General features: G+C 42.1%; 4 protein-coding genes across 9 annotated transcripts; 1 reads left to right on the forward strand and 3 right to left on the reverse strand.

Annotated features, from left to right (window-relative positions):
• Positions 1-361: 361 nt before the first annotated feature.
• On the reverse strand, positions 362-4,812 carry BDCG_00359 (longevity-assurance protein). Of its 3 annotated transcripts, none has more exons than XM_045415875.1 (5): positions 3,640-4,242; positions 3,067-3,570; positions 2,676-2,986; positions 2,185-2,472; positions 362-2,110 (listed from the first exon to the last, which is right to left on the reverse strand). In XM_045415875.1, the coding sequence occupies exons 2-5, from the start codon at positions 3,206-3,208 to the stop codon at positions 1,433-1,435; spliced, it is 1,419 nt and encodes a 472-aa protein (XP_045279132.1). In that variant the 5' UTR covers positions 3,209-3,570; positions 3,640-4,242; the 3' UTR covers positions 362-1,432. The 3 variants fall into 3 exon arrangements, with proteins under 3 accessions (XP_045279132.1, XP_045279131.1, XP_045279133.1); XM_045415876.1 differs by having other exon boundaries at positions 415-2,110; positions 3,067-3,585; positions 3,640-3,955; XM_045415874.1 differs by having other exon boundaries at positions 3,067-4,812.
• On the forward strand, positions 4,099-7,495 carry BDCG_00361. Of its 3 annotated transcripts, XM_045415879.1 has the most exons (4): positions 4,130-4,521; positions 4,590-4,975; positions 5,064-5,902; positions 5,962-7,389. In XM_045415879.1, the coding sequence occupies exons 3-4, from the start codon at positions 5,886-5,888 to the stop codon at positions 7,172-7,174; spliced, it is 1,230 nt and encodes a 409-aa protein (XP_045279135.1). In that variant the 5' UTR covers positions 4,130-4,521; positions 4,590-4,975; positions 5,064-5,885; the 3' UTR covers positions 7,175-7,389. The 3 variants fall into 3 exon arrangements, with proteins under 3 accessions (XP_045279134.1, XP_045279135.1, XP_045271719.1); XM_045415877.1 differs by having other exon boundaries at positions 4,099-4,975; positions 5,962-7,495; XM_045415878.1 differs by having other exon boundaries at positions 4,133-4,975; positions 5,061-5,902.
• On the reverse strand, positions 7,415-10,097 carry BDCG_00362. 2 transcript variants are annotated; one of them, XM_045415881.1, is made up of 4 exons: positions 9,638-9,860; positions 8,604-9,470; positions 8,304-8,545; positions 7,415-8,211 (listed from the first exon to the last, which is right to left on the reverse strand). In XM_045415881.1, exons 2-4 carry the CDS (start codon positions 8,788-8,790, stop codon positions 7,810-7,812), a joined length of 831 nt encoding a protein of 276 aa, XP_045279136.1. In that variant the 5' UTR covers positions 8,791-9,470; positions 9,638-9,860; the 3' UTR covers positions 7,415-7,809. The 2 variants fall into 2 exon arrangements, with proteins under 2 accessions (XP_045279136.1, XP_045271720.1); XM_045415880.1 differs by having other exon boundaries at positions 8,604-10,097.
• Positions 10,098-14,594: 4,497 nt separating this feature from the next.
• On the reverse strand, positions 14,595-15,083 carry BDCG_16109 (uncharacterized protein; the record flags this gene model as incomplete). Its single annotated transcript, XM_045425375.1, has 1 exon — positions 14,595-15,083. The coding sequence occupies exon 1, from the start codon at positions 14,940-14,942 to the stop codon at positions 14,595-14,597; it is 348 nt and encodes a 115-aa protein (XP_045279137.1). The 5' UTR covers positions 14,943-15,083.
• Between the last annotated feature and the right edge of the window lie 161 nt (positions 15,084-15,244).

Consider the following 15,244-nt stretch of genomic DNA (forward strand, 5'->3'; position numbering starts at 1 on the left):
TATTTGAGAGACGCAAACGAACGAAAACATGGCTATGAATGAAGCTCTTCTCTCTCACAACCGCCGTCTCTTCTCACTTTGATATGCTCTCAAATGATATCAGTATAGATATCCATCGCGCGCACTGAAATTTACGCACAGTTAAGGCCTATACTATAGGCTTCTTACATATGTCCCTAATAGATGTCTGCCCCCTCAATTAGTAAAATAACCTCCTATGTTTTATCAAACCGTTCATACTCTTGCATTGTAGAGAGCTAAGTAAAGAAGACTATGTTGAGCTTTAATGACTTTATTGAGAAATATATGATACTTTCCGTTTGAATACTATTATATTAGAAATCTTTAGACATCTGTTATTAAAGGAGAGAGTTTGAGAATATAAAATCTTATATATATATATATATCTCATCATTAGGGAATTTCAGAGACAATGTACTGTACATACAGATAACAGCCTGGCCAGTAGTGACCATGATATAGTTAAATAAAATCTCAAATATGTGGGCAGCTGAAAACTACAGACACTCTTTTAGAAGTAATCAAGCTCAATTCAGTCTTCTGTAGCTAAATCACATAAATCCTCATCTGAGCAACATCGAACGAAAAGAAGGGCGAAAAAAAAAAAAAAAAAATCTAACAAAACCTACTTAGCTGGGTATATATAATATGTCCGTTTAAAAAGGGTGGTATCTGGGCGAGCAAAGTAATAAACACAAAAAAAACAAAGCGGAAAATCAAAATCAAAACAGAATAGGTGTGCATATTGAACGTTTAAACAAAATAGGAAAAACTCTCTGGTCATATCATCCATCCCAGCATATTCTTCACTCATCCCATCCCCTGGATTTAGACAAACGATAAACCATACCAATGATCAGAGCCGATATAACAACAGAGCTGCAACGTGGGGAAGTCATTTGGACATCAATGTATGTATGTATGGAGAAAACATGATCAGGCATGAATAATCCCTCAAATTTGTGTAAACAAAATGACGGACCTGTTGTTAGTCTGTGGAGGGAGGTTGAGAAGGGGGAAAAGGTCAAGCAAGGTCTTTCATGGTGTGAATGGCGGGGTAAAGCTAGCAGCAAAACGGAAGGGAATTCATGATGCAGGCATGGTAAGTGATGTAAAAGAGGCCTGTTAGAATATAAAAAGAAAGGAAGGAAGACGGAAATGGGTACAAGCAGGAATCAGGAAGTAAATAGATGTGACTGATACTAACAGCGCAGATTAAAATAAAGTGAGGGTATGAAAGAAAAGCAGGAAAAGAAATATCAGAATGTAGAAACAAAATATATAAAAAAGAGAACTAGATATTGCAGAAATCTGGTTTTCATCTTCAATTAAATCAAATCGAACCAAATTGAAAAAAAAGAACAAAAAATGTGCTCGTAGAAAAAGGGGGGGAAATAGATTTTACCCATTTTCATGAGGGTTTATCACACCCAATGCGCCCCAACAACGCTTTCCGGTCATTCTGATCACTCAACGTAACCCGGCCCCGACCCGTCCGAATTCGCACAGGATGATGACCCTGCGCGGTTGACGATGAAGTAGAACTGCCCGAAACGATCGCGGTCCCATTACCATTAATCCCATCACGAACACCAGCAATTGTCCCATTTCCACCCATCCTCGTAGTCTCCGAATTCACTTCTTCTTCCTCCTCCCCTTCGTCATCGCTCCGTGAGTCCTCCGCTGACCCGCTCTTCAGCACCTTAACAGCCACACGCAGAATCATCGTGAACCATATAAGGGCGAGGATCTGTAGGAAAAGCAAGAAAGAGAGGAACACCCATTTGATGCGCGGGCTCATGCAGATGCGGCCGCCCAGGTCTTGGAATGGGTGGAGGAGGTGGTTCCAGTTGTTTAGGTCTATGGATGCGGCGCCGTTGTCCAGGGTGGTGTTGGCAGCGGGTGAGATCATCTTCGTTGTCGTGGCGGAGTAGCAGCCGTAGGGCATAACGTCGGGGACGTTGACGTAGATAGACCACCAAAGGAGGTTATAGATGATGTGGCGCGATATTACCCAGGTGACGAGGAAGACTATGAACCCTACGGTGCAGGCGCGTTCGTATCCGAGGTATTTAAGGATTTTTGCGGCCTATAATTATTATTTACCGGTTAGACTGTTGACAGGTTGATTCCCCATGGTAGAAGTGGAAATGTGCGTCTTACCGGCAGCAGGAAATCGACGATGTCCATGATACAGAGGACGACGTTGGCGACGTTGTAGAAGCCATAGACATAAGCAGAGCCTAAAAGAGTGCTTGTGACGATGTGGTGAACCAGCATCTGATAGTAATCCTTCCGCCTCTCCTCAATGTTGATGACGATGATCTGTTGGAACCAGAACGCCAGCTGTGTCAGGCAGTACCACTTGAAGACGCCGGAGATGTCTCTGGAAGGCCAGTCGGTCCATATCTCGCGGAAATTATTCCAGTATTTAGAATGGTACCAAAGGCACTATAAAAAGCAAAGGGATTAAAACAGAATTAGCAAAGCATTTTCCTATCTTTTGAGAGGAAATTTTGATGTTTGTGTGTGTTTCTCCTCCCCCCCCCCCCGGGGGGGGGGAGGAGGGGGGGGTGGCAGGAGATTCAAAATTCAACAATGCAATGAAAAGAAGGCCGCGCATTGAGACACATAAACAAATAGTAGGAACCTACCACTCCGTAAGTCCAGAAACCAAAATAGTAAACAAGAAGCCAGCCTTGTTCCGCCAACCGGACGGCGGCCTTATGCTTCAGACCGTATCTTCGGGCAAGGGGCTGGAAGATCCACTCGACAGCGATCGCCCTGACGGCAGTGAATGCCAGAACGCCTCCCATGGCAAAATAAAGATCATCCCAACCCTGGACATATGTACCCTTCTCAGGCTGGTAGTGCGGTAATTGCAGGAAAGGGGAGGTGTACGGTCTTAGAGATGGATAGAGATTGTGCAGGGCGAATATCATTGTGAGGATGGTGATGCAGATACCTATATACAGACAGACATAATTGTATCAGTGTTTGAATAATGGGATATCAAATAGATAAGAGGGTAGAGTTTATATTTACCTATCTGATTTTGCAGCACCCATTGTCGAAAATTGGTCTCCTCTTTTGGCTTCATCTTGGCCGCCCGACAGCCTTCCATGGGAGAAACACAGGCATTGACTTCGGAAACTGAATTGGGCTGGCTGGAGAGGGTCTTCACCATTGTATAGAAAGGGTAGCCGTGGCGATAACCGCCCAGCTACAGAGAGCCGTTCGAACGGGCAATATGGTGCGCAAGCAGTTGTGGTGGAGCTTCTGTTATAAGTGTCGCCTGCGGACGCGGGGAGGGAAACTACCCGCGAGCGGAGCGACGAGACTGAGATTTCGGGGCCAATTGGTCGCAGACACCGACGATATCGAAGCTAGTAAATCGCCTGAGTGTATATTAATGGGGATGGAGTCGTTGGAGAGGGGATGGAAGAGGTGGTTATTTTTCGTCGTCTGGATTGTGGGATCTCGTTCCTGGTGAGGCGTTGTGGAGTGTGAAACCCTCGGAAAGTTTTCTGGACAGGGAGAGAGAGAGCTCTGGAGGTGTTCAAGCTAGGTTATTTAGCAAGAGAGAATGGAACATCCAGCCAGAGGACGAACACGTACAGCAACAAGGCGGACAAACGAGTGGAGAGGGACGGGGGAGAGGGTGTAGACAAGGAACCGAAAGGAGATGAAACAGAGATGAAGATATTTAAATAAATAGGAGAAGTTGGAAGTGGAAGCGGATGTGGATGTGGACTTGGACTCGCACGCAACTCAGCAACACCAACAGCGGCAGACTCAGCAACCAAACCAGACAGCTTCAACTTATTTACATACAATGAAAAAGGGAAAGAAAAAAAAAAAAGGGAGATTGGGCTGGGAAGTAAATAGAGTATTTAGTAGATAGATTCCATAGCAAAACCAAAACGTCTTGCATTTATTTATTTGTTTAAATATTCTTCAGTATTTATTTTAATATTTATCTCATTGGCTTGGTCTCTAAAAATTGGATGAAGCACAAATACACGTACAAGCTGAGTACGGAAATATAACTATGGAATAATGGAACTATTTTGGCATCTTTAATCCTCTTGAGTCTTCAGTTATTCAGACTAACACGGTCAATCTGCCATGGAATACGGAATACTGTTGAATGCGGAGTTGGGTACCGGTACACGCCCAGAAGCGTTGCTTCAGTGCAAAATCTTGTACAGGTACCTGCTCCTCAACAAAACCAACATCACCCATCCCGCCTTTCCCCTCTCTCATCGCCGTCTTCGTTTTTGCATCCTCTCGCCGAATTCCCAATCACTCTCGCCCAATTGACCACGCGCTATGAAGACGAGAAGACGTCAAGTTGCATGCCTCTGTTCATCTGACCAGCCGCCTGTAGCCTCGGTTGCTTATTAGCTGCATCCTGTCCACCGGCGTCATGGAGGGTTTGCAGCTGAATCTACCATCAATATCTGAGGAATGAGGAATTGTCCTGCTGGTTCGGACAAGGTTTACCCCTCTAGCTATCTATAACTCGTATCTGGATCTGATCAAATTCTCAAATTCTCAAATTCTAGTTGCTTCATCCCTCCCGTGCGGAAAAAAATGTGGCTTGCGTGGTTTCTTCATCTAATATCTTTGATCGACTTCTCTCCCTTCTCCAACTCAATCCACGCTGTTCTCAACCGCCCCTGCATATCAGAGCGTACAAATAACGCTGCACAAGGACACAGCATAGCGTTCCAACATCTCTGCACCCCGTACCTGAATGCCCTGAACACAAACCTTGGAATACTCACGGGAGAGGGACCCCCAGCCACGCAAGGCCCCCGCAGCTTGTCCCTTGGTTTGACGAGCTAGTTCAAGCAAAATTCGCCGCCGCCGTCCCGACGCCAGACTAGGTGGGATCCCGGACACACTTGCGCTATCCTGATGTCCTGATTGGACACATCTTTAGGTTCGCGTAAGTGAGCCAAATTCGTGCGCCCCATTCATTGGGCAAGGGCTTTTATATCAAGAATAACTCCAACACAGACATATTGGTTAAGCAGCAGTTCGATATGTATCCATCATGCCTTGCGCAGTGGTACATCACAGAGACCATGAAGGATATTAGTTTGATATTCCCGCATCCTCTTGGTTCATGGGAGTGTTGTCTACCTTACAGTATACAGGAGTACATCTACGCTGTAGATATGAATTTTACGCCCCGGCCCAAATGAACCACTCTCTTAAATTTATCTACTTTACAGATTACGATTACGGGCGTTGAGGAAGATATATGTATGGTGGGTGATGGGACCCTTTGATTTATCATGAAATAAAAAGAGGAGTTTCTTCAGTGAAGATTCATTCATTCCACTTCACGCACATTTAGATCTCATCCCTCATCCATTCGAAACACAGGACAACGCGCGGCTATCTCTGGTGTACCTAGAGCTATTCCATGAAAAAGGAAATTGCTTGTGCTTTGTTTTTTAAACCTGTAGCGGGTTATATACTGTAGACGCAAGCTCTGTCTGGCTCTTAAGTTCTGGACAAGAATGATATCATCATCCTTGTCGGTTTAAGCGCCGAAGAAGTTGTACTCACAGTAACAGTACTGTACACATATAGCAGTGCTCAATTTAAGGTCTCGGACGACTTTGCATTTCTTTTGTACGAATCGCCATTTTCTATATCAAGGATAATAATAATTACTATTTATTATAATTAATGTGAAATAGATAGGTCTTTTCTGTTCTTTGTTGAAGCGCTTCTGTCTCTAGTTCTCGGCTCTAATCCGGACATCTCTCCAACTCCAACAACTCTCTCTCCCTCTCTCTCTCTCTCTACCTCTCGCGAGCTGGCCTCCGCCACCCGCCATCGTCATCATGGGTAACTACGATACGTATGTCTTCTCCAATCTATCTTCTCTGGTCAAATCTAAACTAAACAAAAAATCTCTAGCTACAAAACCCTCCTGATCTTCTTCTCCCCGCTCCTCTTCCGCAAGGCGAGATCGCTCTACTCCTCTATCCGCTCCTCGCTCACCCATCGACCACAGCCACCACGGCCTTTGCCATCCTCAGCAGCTGTCGCACTGAACATCCTCTTCGTCACAACCTCTCTATTCCTCTTCCTCTCCCTCCCCGCCTGGACGGGTCTAAACCCACACGCCCCGTCCCCAAACATCTTCGCCCTCACCCAGTCCCGCCTGACGACCCCGACAGAACTCCTCTTCGCTCGCCTCGCCCGCCTCCGCCCGAACAACACCCTGACAAACCTCGACACCCAGCTAAAAGCAAAGTTCACCTCCCAAGCCTCCCGGAAGCTCTACCTCCGCTACGGCCCAGAAACTCTCCTAAACTGCCCCTTCTGCACCCCGGGTGACGAAACAACATACCTCCTCTACTACCTACCCCTACAGACCTTCCTCCCCCACCTCCTCCACCTCCTAATAATAGGCCTTGTAACCTCAAACCCGCTCACAGGGCGTAGCGCTAGCCGCTTCCGCTCCAAATTCACCCTGACAGCCCTCTCCCTCCTCCTCATCGAAACTCTACTCGTCGCATTCTATAACCCTACCTCCACCTCCAATGCAACAGCGCACAAGACATCCCCTCCTCTAAACCCGCACGAAATCCCCACAAGCTTCCACAACCGCCTCACCACCCTCCGCCTGCTCTCCTTCACCATCTTCGACGCCCTAGCCGCCGCCACCATCTACCTCGCGGGCACGAATAGATTCTTCTACATACCACCAACCCCGGCAGAGGTCGCAGAGGAACTCGTCGCGAACGTCTCAGCGACCCTAGCCAGCGCCACGGCGAAAGTTCATGCGGTCAGCGTCGTGCGGAATGCGACGGTGCGGGATCGCGGGTTGAAAGCGACGGATGACGCGTATTGGACGGCTGTGGTGGCCATGGAGGGTTCTTGCGGCGGTTCGTCGTTGGGAACATCAGGGGTCGGGGAAGGAGGGAGTGTTTGGGAGGAGGAGGAGGTTGTTAGGGCTATGAGGAGGGTTATGCAGAAGAGAAATGCGGGGGGCAAGGGGGATGTGGTTGATATTGGGCAGTTGGGGGTTGAGGCTACTTCGTATGTTGAGGGGGTTACTGCCGGGTTGGAGAGGGGGGATGATGATGATCATGATAGTGGTGATAGGGATGGGAATGGAAGTTAAGATGGATTGTTTTACTTTTTCTACTTTGGTTTTTCTGTTTCTCTATGCGGTTTTTTTTTATTGGGTTATCTAGATAAGAGGGGTTGGTATAGTTCGATATACAAAATACAATAGAATTGAATGCTTTTCATCTTTATTCAGGTTGTACCCGTACTTGAACTGTACGATTCTATCTTAGCCGCGTGGAAGATGAGTGTACGCAATTTACGACGAAAACGGAGATGAAAAAGTGAACATTCACCAGGAACAACTGTAATACTGAAATTGTACTGTAAATGAAGCGTAGTTGACACCCATGATTACATAGACAAAGCCCCGAACGTGTCACAATTATGAACAGCATACAAATCCCAACCTTCGCCAGCGGAAACCAAAGGCTACCGAAATTACGCCACAACTCGCAAACATGTCCAGACGGATAAAGACAGATACATCACGCGCTCTAAAATCACAAAAGACAAAGGGAAAAATGCCCAATACAAATACACAAGAAAAGTTCAAGATCGATGTAGCTCGATAGGAGGGACAGTAAGACAGTAAGAGCGTCATCGCTAGCTCCCTCTCCTTCCCCTCATAATTCATATCACCTCTCAATTTGCTCTGTACTTTTGGCGCCGCCTAGCTTCCTCAACGTGTCATATATCACTGCCATCCCAATCCGATCGACGTGTAGAAAGACGCACAGGGTTGTTCGCCGGATGCTCCGGGTGGCTCCCCCCTGAACTCCTAGAAAACTTCTCGAACTGTTCGTGATTTTCAACGATGGGCTGGGAAATATTCACCCGATATTTAGAAGGCACGGTACGCATGGAAGGGGTGGTGCTGATGGGCGAGCGCAAGGAGCGTGAGTATTTTGATTGCGAGAGTGCATCGTCGCTCTCGCGGTAGACAGGTAGGGAGTCCTCGCGTTTCAGTCTGAAGGATTTGTGCCCGCGGCTGAGGTTGTTGAGTGAAGGGATGGCGCCCGGGGCGACGGCACCGTCAGTGCGGATGTGGCGGGCTTTTAAGCCTGTTTTTTTGGTTCGGTAGATGAAGGTCTATGTGGAGGTGTGGTTGGTGATGGTAAGTTATTGGGAGTCAAAAGAGTCTGAGATAGGACACAGCTTTAGAGGAAGGGGGAAGGACATACTACGGCGATGTTAACAAATCCAAACACAATGGTGATAATGCCGGCGCCTAGAACAAGTTGCCAGAAGGTGAAGCCGATTGTGTCCTTGTTCATGTCTTCTCTATTCAAACATCCTATCGTTGATATGCCGAGGAGAACCATGGTGATTCCAAGGGCGAGGAAGCTTGAGTGTCTACCGAAACAACCCCAGTATTCATGAAACCAGGCCTCAAAAAAGCCTACTTCAGAGATAATGAGGAATACTGTGTGATTTTTGTTAGAATGATCCACCAAGCAGGAGAAAACATAGTGGTTTCTTACTGCTGACAGCAATTATAATAACTCGATGCATCGCATCAAAAACGAAGAAATTGGTGGGAGTGGAAGTCTTGATGAGTAAAACTGAACATGCAGCGATAATACAAAGGAGACAGATTATGTTGAAGACCCGTACGGCATTCAAAATGATATAACCTGGACCAGCCAGGGATTTGACCACGGCTGTCATTTTTGAAAGGCTGACAGGCGACTGATGAAAATAAAGCAGCGACTGGGGTGGAATCCAAGGTCCCCAGGCCACGGAAAGGGAACGATTTTAATGTTAAAGTATAAATTCGATAACAGTGGTTAAATCCAGAAAACGGTTTTGAGGCTGGATAAAAGTATGAGTCTTTGAGTTAGGAAGTGTTCGAGATAGAAATTAAGAAGAAGGAATGAAGCGTCAAGGCGTTGAAAATTTATGGAATTGCCCGGTAGGAGGAGCTCTGTCCGTGTTGATAGAAGTTATTGAAGAAGAATAGTATCAATGCGAAATCAATGAAAGGAAAATATTAGTACAGTAGTGAAAGGGACATAATTAATCAACTCGTCGCCGTCAAAGGCAAACACCCAATATAGCTTGAAAGCTCGAGAAAGGACGGGAAATAGGGAAGAAACGAAGAACGAAATGTGAAGAGAGAGAAGGCACAGAAGAGCAAGAAATGGAACAATGGGCGTAGGCTGAGCAGTGAAGAGAGCAGAAGAAAAAAGAAAATAGCCTTCATGAAGCTGCTTCATGAAACAGCAAGAAATGGTGAATACCGAGAAACAATAACCATAGACTTCTACCGGGTCAACTGCCCACGGCCCACAATGGCGGTAGTCACTCGCGTCATTCCATGTGTTGATATGATTTGATACATCCCCATTCTGCCATAAATGTAGAATCAGTTCGGAGTCCTCTTAAGGCGACCTCATTGGCGCTGGATATTTTAAGGCACCATTCACAGGGCTGTCAGGACAAGAGACGTCGCTAAGGAGGGAAGTTGGGTTTCATGATGTTGTTCTGCAGACTGGAGATATTGGGCAGCACGTACTGCCATCTTTCAGGCCAGTCCCCTAACACCACAACACCGCAAGGCGACAGACCAGGGACTGGATGGCAGCGAATGTTGAGGATGATGTTGGACGTGGTTGGATGAAACACGGACGGGTGGTTGTTGTTTCGAAGGCGGGGCTCTGCGACGGGCTAAGAGCCGCATTATTGGTCAGCACGGGCCCTGGCGCGGGATTAGCCGCCAGGGGATAGATCACGTGAGAACTGCGAACAGCGAAAAAAGAAGAGATGGAAGAGAAACAATAGTTCTTCCCCCTTGTCGAGCACTGGATTTCAGAATTATTATTACTGGGCATAGAAAATATTTGTGAACAGCATCTTCCAGACACTGGCAGACAGTTCTGGTGTGTTATTTTAAGCATACACTCCGTTCCACTCAGTAGAGGTACAATTTCTTAACGCCGGCCTAATCTCCAATATTAGTCATGTCTTAGTCATTAGGAGCCCGCTGTGCTGTCAAACATGTAGGATAGTTGAAGGTTGTATTGATAGATCTATCTACAGGAACATATTATAGTGGTGGGTCACGTGATCTAGTGGGATCGCTAACCGCAACGGCCGTAAGGGCCAACACCCCCCCTCAAGATAACAAGAATCACATACAAAAACACCCAAACCACCAAGATAGTCTGTCAAAATCAAATACAAATGTAAAATTAAACATTCCCAACTTTTATGCCTGTAAGACCTAGTAAAACCATGAATTGTGTAAATACTACATTGTCTAGAGGTTTAGTAAGTTCATCTACTATTATCTGAGTGATGAAAATGTATTCTAAATCAATGACCCTCTGATTCAACTGTCAACATGAAAAATGAAAACACATATCAATGTGTTTACTTCAGACTGTAATGACTGCCATCTTTGTGAGATCTATAGCTTTCTTATTATCAGTGAGAATCTGTATCAGAGATATAGTGATGAAGTCAAGCTCAATTATGAGATTCTGAATTCATGTTATCTCACAGACTGCCTCACTAAGAGCCACATATTCAGTCTCATTGAAACTTAGAGATATATAAGATTGCTTTGTCAAATATCATGAAATTGAGCTGTCTGTGAGCTTAAAAACATAGCTGAATATTGATTTTCTATCACTATTCAAGAGACTGGCTCAATCAGAATCTGAGTAGCTGAAGAGTAGATAGAAATCATCAGAGAAATCAGAGATAATGAAAAGATCAGTAGAAATGAACCTCTCATACAGATCATATCTGTAGAAAATGCTCAGATTCATGATTTCTTTCAAATAATGTATAATATGTAATAGAGCCTTTCAATATTGAGATGTTGAATCAATATTCTGTTGAGTGAGTAGTGAGATAGCATGAGTAATATCAGAATATGTTTTAACTGTGAGATATTGCAAGCAACTCACATTATGTTGATATCACTGAATTATGAAATCAGTCTCTTTCTCAGATATAGAAGAATTATCAATGCAAATTTCATTCTTTATAGATATTCTGATGACAGCTGTATTATCAAGATAGAAATCTTTAACAAGACACTTGATATATTGATAATATATCAAATCAATTCTCTTGTCTGAACAATTGATCTTCATATTCAAATACTTAATTGACTGATATAGATTCTTGACTTTCAATTTCTCACTGAGTATACTCACTAGTCAATCAGCATTCTCAGAAGCTTTGAATATAATGTTGAGATTGTCAACATAGATTATCATATAGAGATGACATCTGAATGTATGATATCAGAGTACTGAATCATGAGCACTGACTGTAAATTCAAGATCACTCAACAGAGCTGTTAAGTAATTATATCAGATCTTCATCACAGAGTTCAGACTGTATAAACTACTCTCAATTACACAGACAAGTGTTTTCAGTGAACCTGTCTTAAATTCAGTAAGTTGTCTCATATAGACCTTCTTAGTGAGACACTTATGAAGATATATCATCACTATATTCACTTGACAGAGTGTTTAATCACATAGTGCTGCTATTGCAAAAAGAATATGATTAGCAGTATCAGTGATGACAGAAGTATAGATCTCTTCTCTAGAACTCTTCTTAAGTCAGTTACTATAAATCACTCAACACAATTTTCTAAGAATATTATCAGAATCAGTATTCAGATCTGCAGGCCTATCTTTCTCAAGAAATACTTAACAGCTCAGAGTAATTGATTCATCTCTCAGAATGTCAGATCTAGAGATCAAACTTCATGTATTATGTCTCTTCAGGTCAGTAATCTCACATTGCATGAACTTCTTTTAATAATCTTCTACTCTCTCTGACTGAGATATGGCATTCTTGTAGAACTTTGAGAGATTGCCTGTAATAAGGCTTGAAGTATAAGTAGTCAGCAATTTCACAGACTGCAACTATGTAGAATTCAGATCATCAATGTCAGAAGCATCTTCATCATCAATCAGATGAATATCAGATTTCAGTTCACCAGCATTATTAATAAGTGTCACAGATGTGACAACTAGTTTTTCAGTGATTGAGAATCTCACATCACTACTGACAATAATCTTATCAGACTCAGAATGTCATAGATGATATATTAATATATCACTGAATTCAATGATACAATAGAAATCAGCATGTGAAGAAAGCTTATTCACAGGCTGCTGAGATTCATGCAAGTGAACAAAAACCTCTGCACTTAATCAGTGAAAATACCTTACATTCAGCGGGGTATTTGTAAGTACACATTAAGAAATCTTATGTGAACTTGGAATCACAGAGATCTCTGCAGTAGAGGGTCAAAATTTTGAGTTGTAAAGAACTGTAGATATGAGAGTATTATTGATTATTGCAATCACTGTCTCTAGAACATCTGCTCAGAACTTCTTAGAAAGATTATCTTTCAAAAGAGCAGCTCTAACCTGTCTTATAATAGTGCAGATTCCACATTCAGAAACACTATTCTGATGTGACAAATGTGATACTGTTGATTTTCATTTGATATCATATGAATTTATAACTGTGTGCATATGTATGAATCGGAAAACATTATCAATATCAGTCTGTAGAAAAGCAGGAACTGTATATTCAAGATTACTCATGAATCTGAGTCATAACTCAAAGTATTGAACAGCTTCATTCTTGAACTTTAAAAAATATACTCAACAGTAGTGAGTTGCATCACAGATGATAAGCATTCAGTATTTAATTTTCTGGTGAGACTCTAAGAGGTGATCAGAGAGGTCTTTCAATGTACATTCATCATCTGCAAGATCAATATGAACCTTCTCAATGAGTTGAATAGATCTAGACATCAGTGTTTTCAAATAATCTCATGTCATATCAGCCTTGACACATTTCTCACAAAAGAACTTAGTCTTAGAACTCTTAATTATGACTTCAGTATGAGAATCCTTGGCCATAGTAATTATAGCATCAGTGTGAATGTGACTGAGATTATAATACCAATTTAAAAGAGTCTTTGATATCTTCAATATCTGTGTTTTCGCGTCCGCAGAATCGACATTATTAATAGTAGTGACAGCAGTCACAGAAAGATCAACTTTTCAGTTAAAATCATACTTGTATGACATTGCAATATACTTGACTGCCTTGTTCAGATAATTGGAATTCTCATTGAACTCTCATTTATTAATCTTATATATGTTGTTCTGAGCAGTCTGAACTGTATGAAAAATAACACTGTTCAGAGCTCTGCAAATGAAAAATGAGAGAATAGTGAAAGACAATATAAATCAGAATCTCTGATCTTCAAGCTTTGTAAATGAGAGCAGGTTAACTGTAATATTAGAAATATAGTGAATATTCTGTAAGTTAACATCATCACTCTCAACCTTCAAGATGACAGTCTCAATCTTCTTGACAAACTCAGTTCCTTCAGTCACAGAATCAACAGAGATATTATCATTAAAAGGTTTGATATTTGAAAAAGAATGAAGCTCACTTATCATATTCAGGCTTGCACATGTGTTCAAATATCAAGATCTAGAGAATGGTTTTTCAGTGACTGTGAAAGAGAAGTAGAACTCAATCTTTATAATTGCTGCATTTGCTGCTGATTGAGAACTCATTAAGTCATTCTTCTTCTCTTTCTTCTTGTCATTCTTCTTATTATTCTTCTTTTTCTTTTTATCAGAGTGTAAGATGAAACATCTGTTAACAGTATATTCATATCTTCTGCAGTGAGTGCACTTTCATACAGATGCACTTTTATTCTCATCTTTATTCTTATTCTTTTTCACAGTCACAGAATCAATCTGAGACTGCTTTTTTCACTCAGTAATAATCTTCTTGAATGTATGATTGATCAGTTGCTTCATCAAATCATTGATATCAATGTTGACAATGAGTCTCTGATCAGTGAAGAAAAACTCATTCAAATGTATCTTGACAAACAGTCTTTGATAATTCTGTAGATTATTGAGAAAAAGATCATGATATACATTCTCAGTGCTCTGACAGAGCTTCTTGTGATAAGTAATAAGATAGTGAAAATATCTCTGAAAAGTAAGATAATCATTCTTCTTGACTTGTAATTTTATCAATTTCTTGAAGATATTAACTTATTCTTCTATCAGTGATATTACATATTCAATGTTAATCTTGTCTCACAGAGCTGCAGTATTGTCAGCTTTCAAGGTTTCAATAGTGATTCAAACATTTTTAACAAGACTTGATAGCATACATCTATATAGAGACTTGGAACAGATTCTTCACTTCTCAGAGTTGATATGATATGTAAAAGAGAATTCTTGTTAAGTTCTTAATAGAATGTTAATTTCACTAATAACTTCTGTATCAGTCAACATATCAACACATCAGGCTTCATAATTAGAGTCATCAAATGTGATCACTGATTTGATATCTAGTGCATATTTGACTTTCTTCTGATATTTCTGTAACTCATTTCTTGTAGTGTCTCTTTGTGCAGGTGTAGTGAGATGTTGAGTGGTTTCAGCCACAGTCATCTGGTTTCATAGCATCATCTGTATAAGATTCATAAGATTGCCTGCGGTGCAATAGATAGGTTGATTCAGATCATCATTAAAAGTCGGCATTTCAGAGATGAGAAACAGTGGAGGATTCAATGAGTTGAAATGAACAGATTTCACAGATGAATGTTGACTCTGCTTTTCTTTATTCTGAAGTTCCTCCATTGTCTCATCATCAAATTCCATACTCTGGTGAAAACTGACCTCAGTCTCATCTTGCAAGTCAGGAGCTTCCTCATAATGAGTGATCATTCTATCAATGAGTTGTCTAGTGGAGCGTGTGGTCCTGGGCCTTGAGCTGGACTCTGAAGTAACAGGTGTATCACTCATATCAAGGTGGCTCTGCTTCTCCTAGGTGTGTAAAAAAAAGGTAAAAAGTGATATCCTCCACAATGGAGAACGCACTTTCTTAAAAATATAAAGTATATGAATCCGCTGACTGGCAGATTCAGGGAAAATGGAATATCTCTAATAAAGAGTGAGAGTCTTTCCAAAAAAGGTGAACTATCCGTGTCAAAAATATGTTGGTACAACATTCTAAAAAGAAAAACGTGCCATCCGGGCTATCACCTGTAGGATAGTTGAAGGTTGTATTGATAGATCTATCTACAGGAACATATTATAGTGGTGGG

The sequence above is a fragment of the Blastomyces dermatitidis genome, assembly GCF_000003525.1.
Source record: "Blastomyces dermatitidis ER-3 genomic scaffold supercont1.1, whole genome shotgun sequence".
NCBI classification, from domain to species: domain Eukaryota; kingdom Fungi; phylum Ascomycota; class Eurotiomycetes; order Onygenales; family Ajellomycetaceae; genus Blastomyces; species Blastomyces dermatitidis.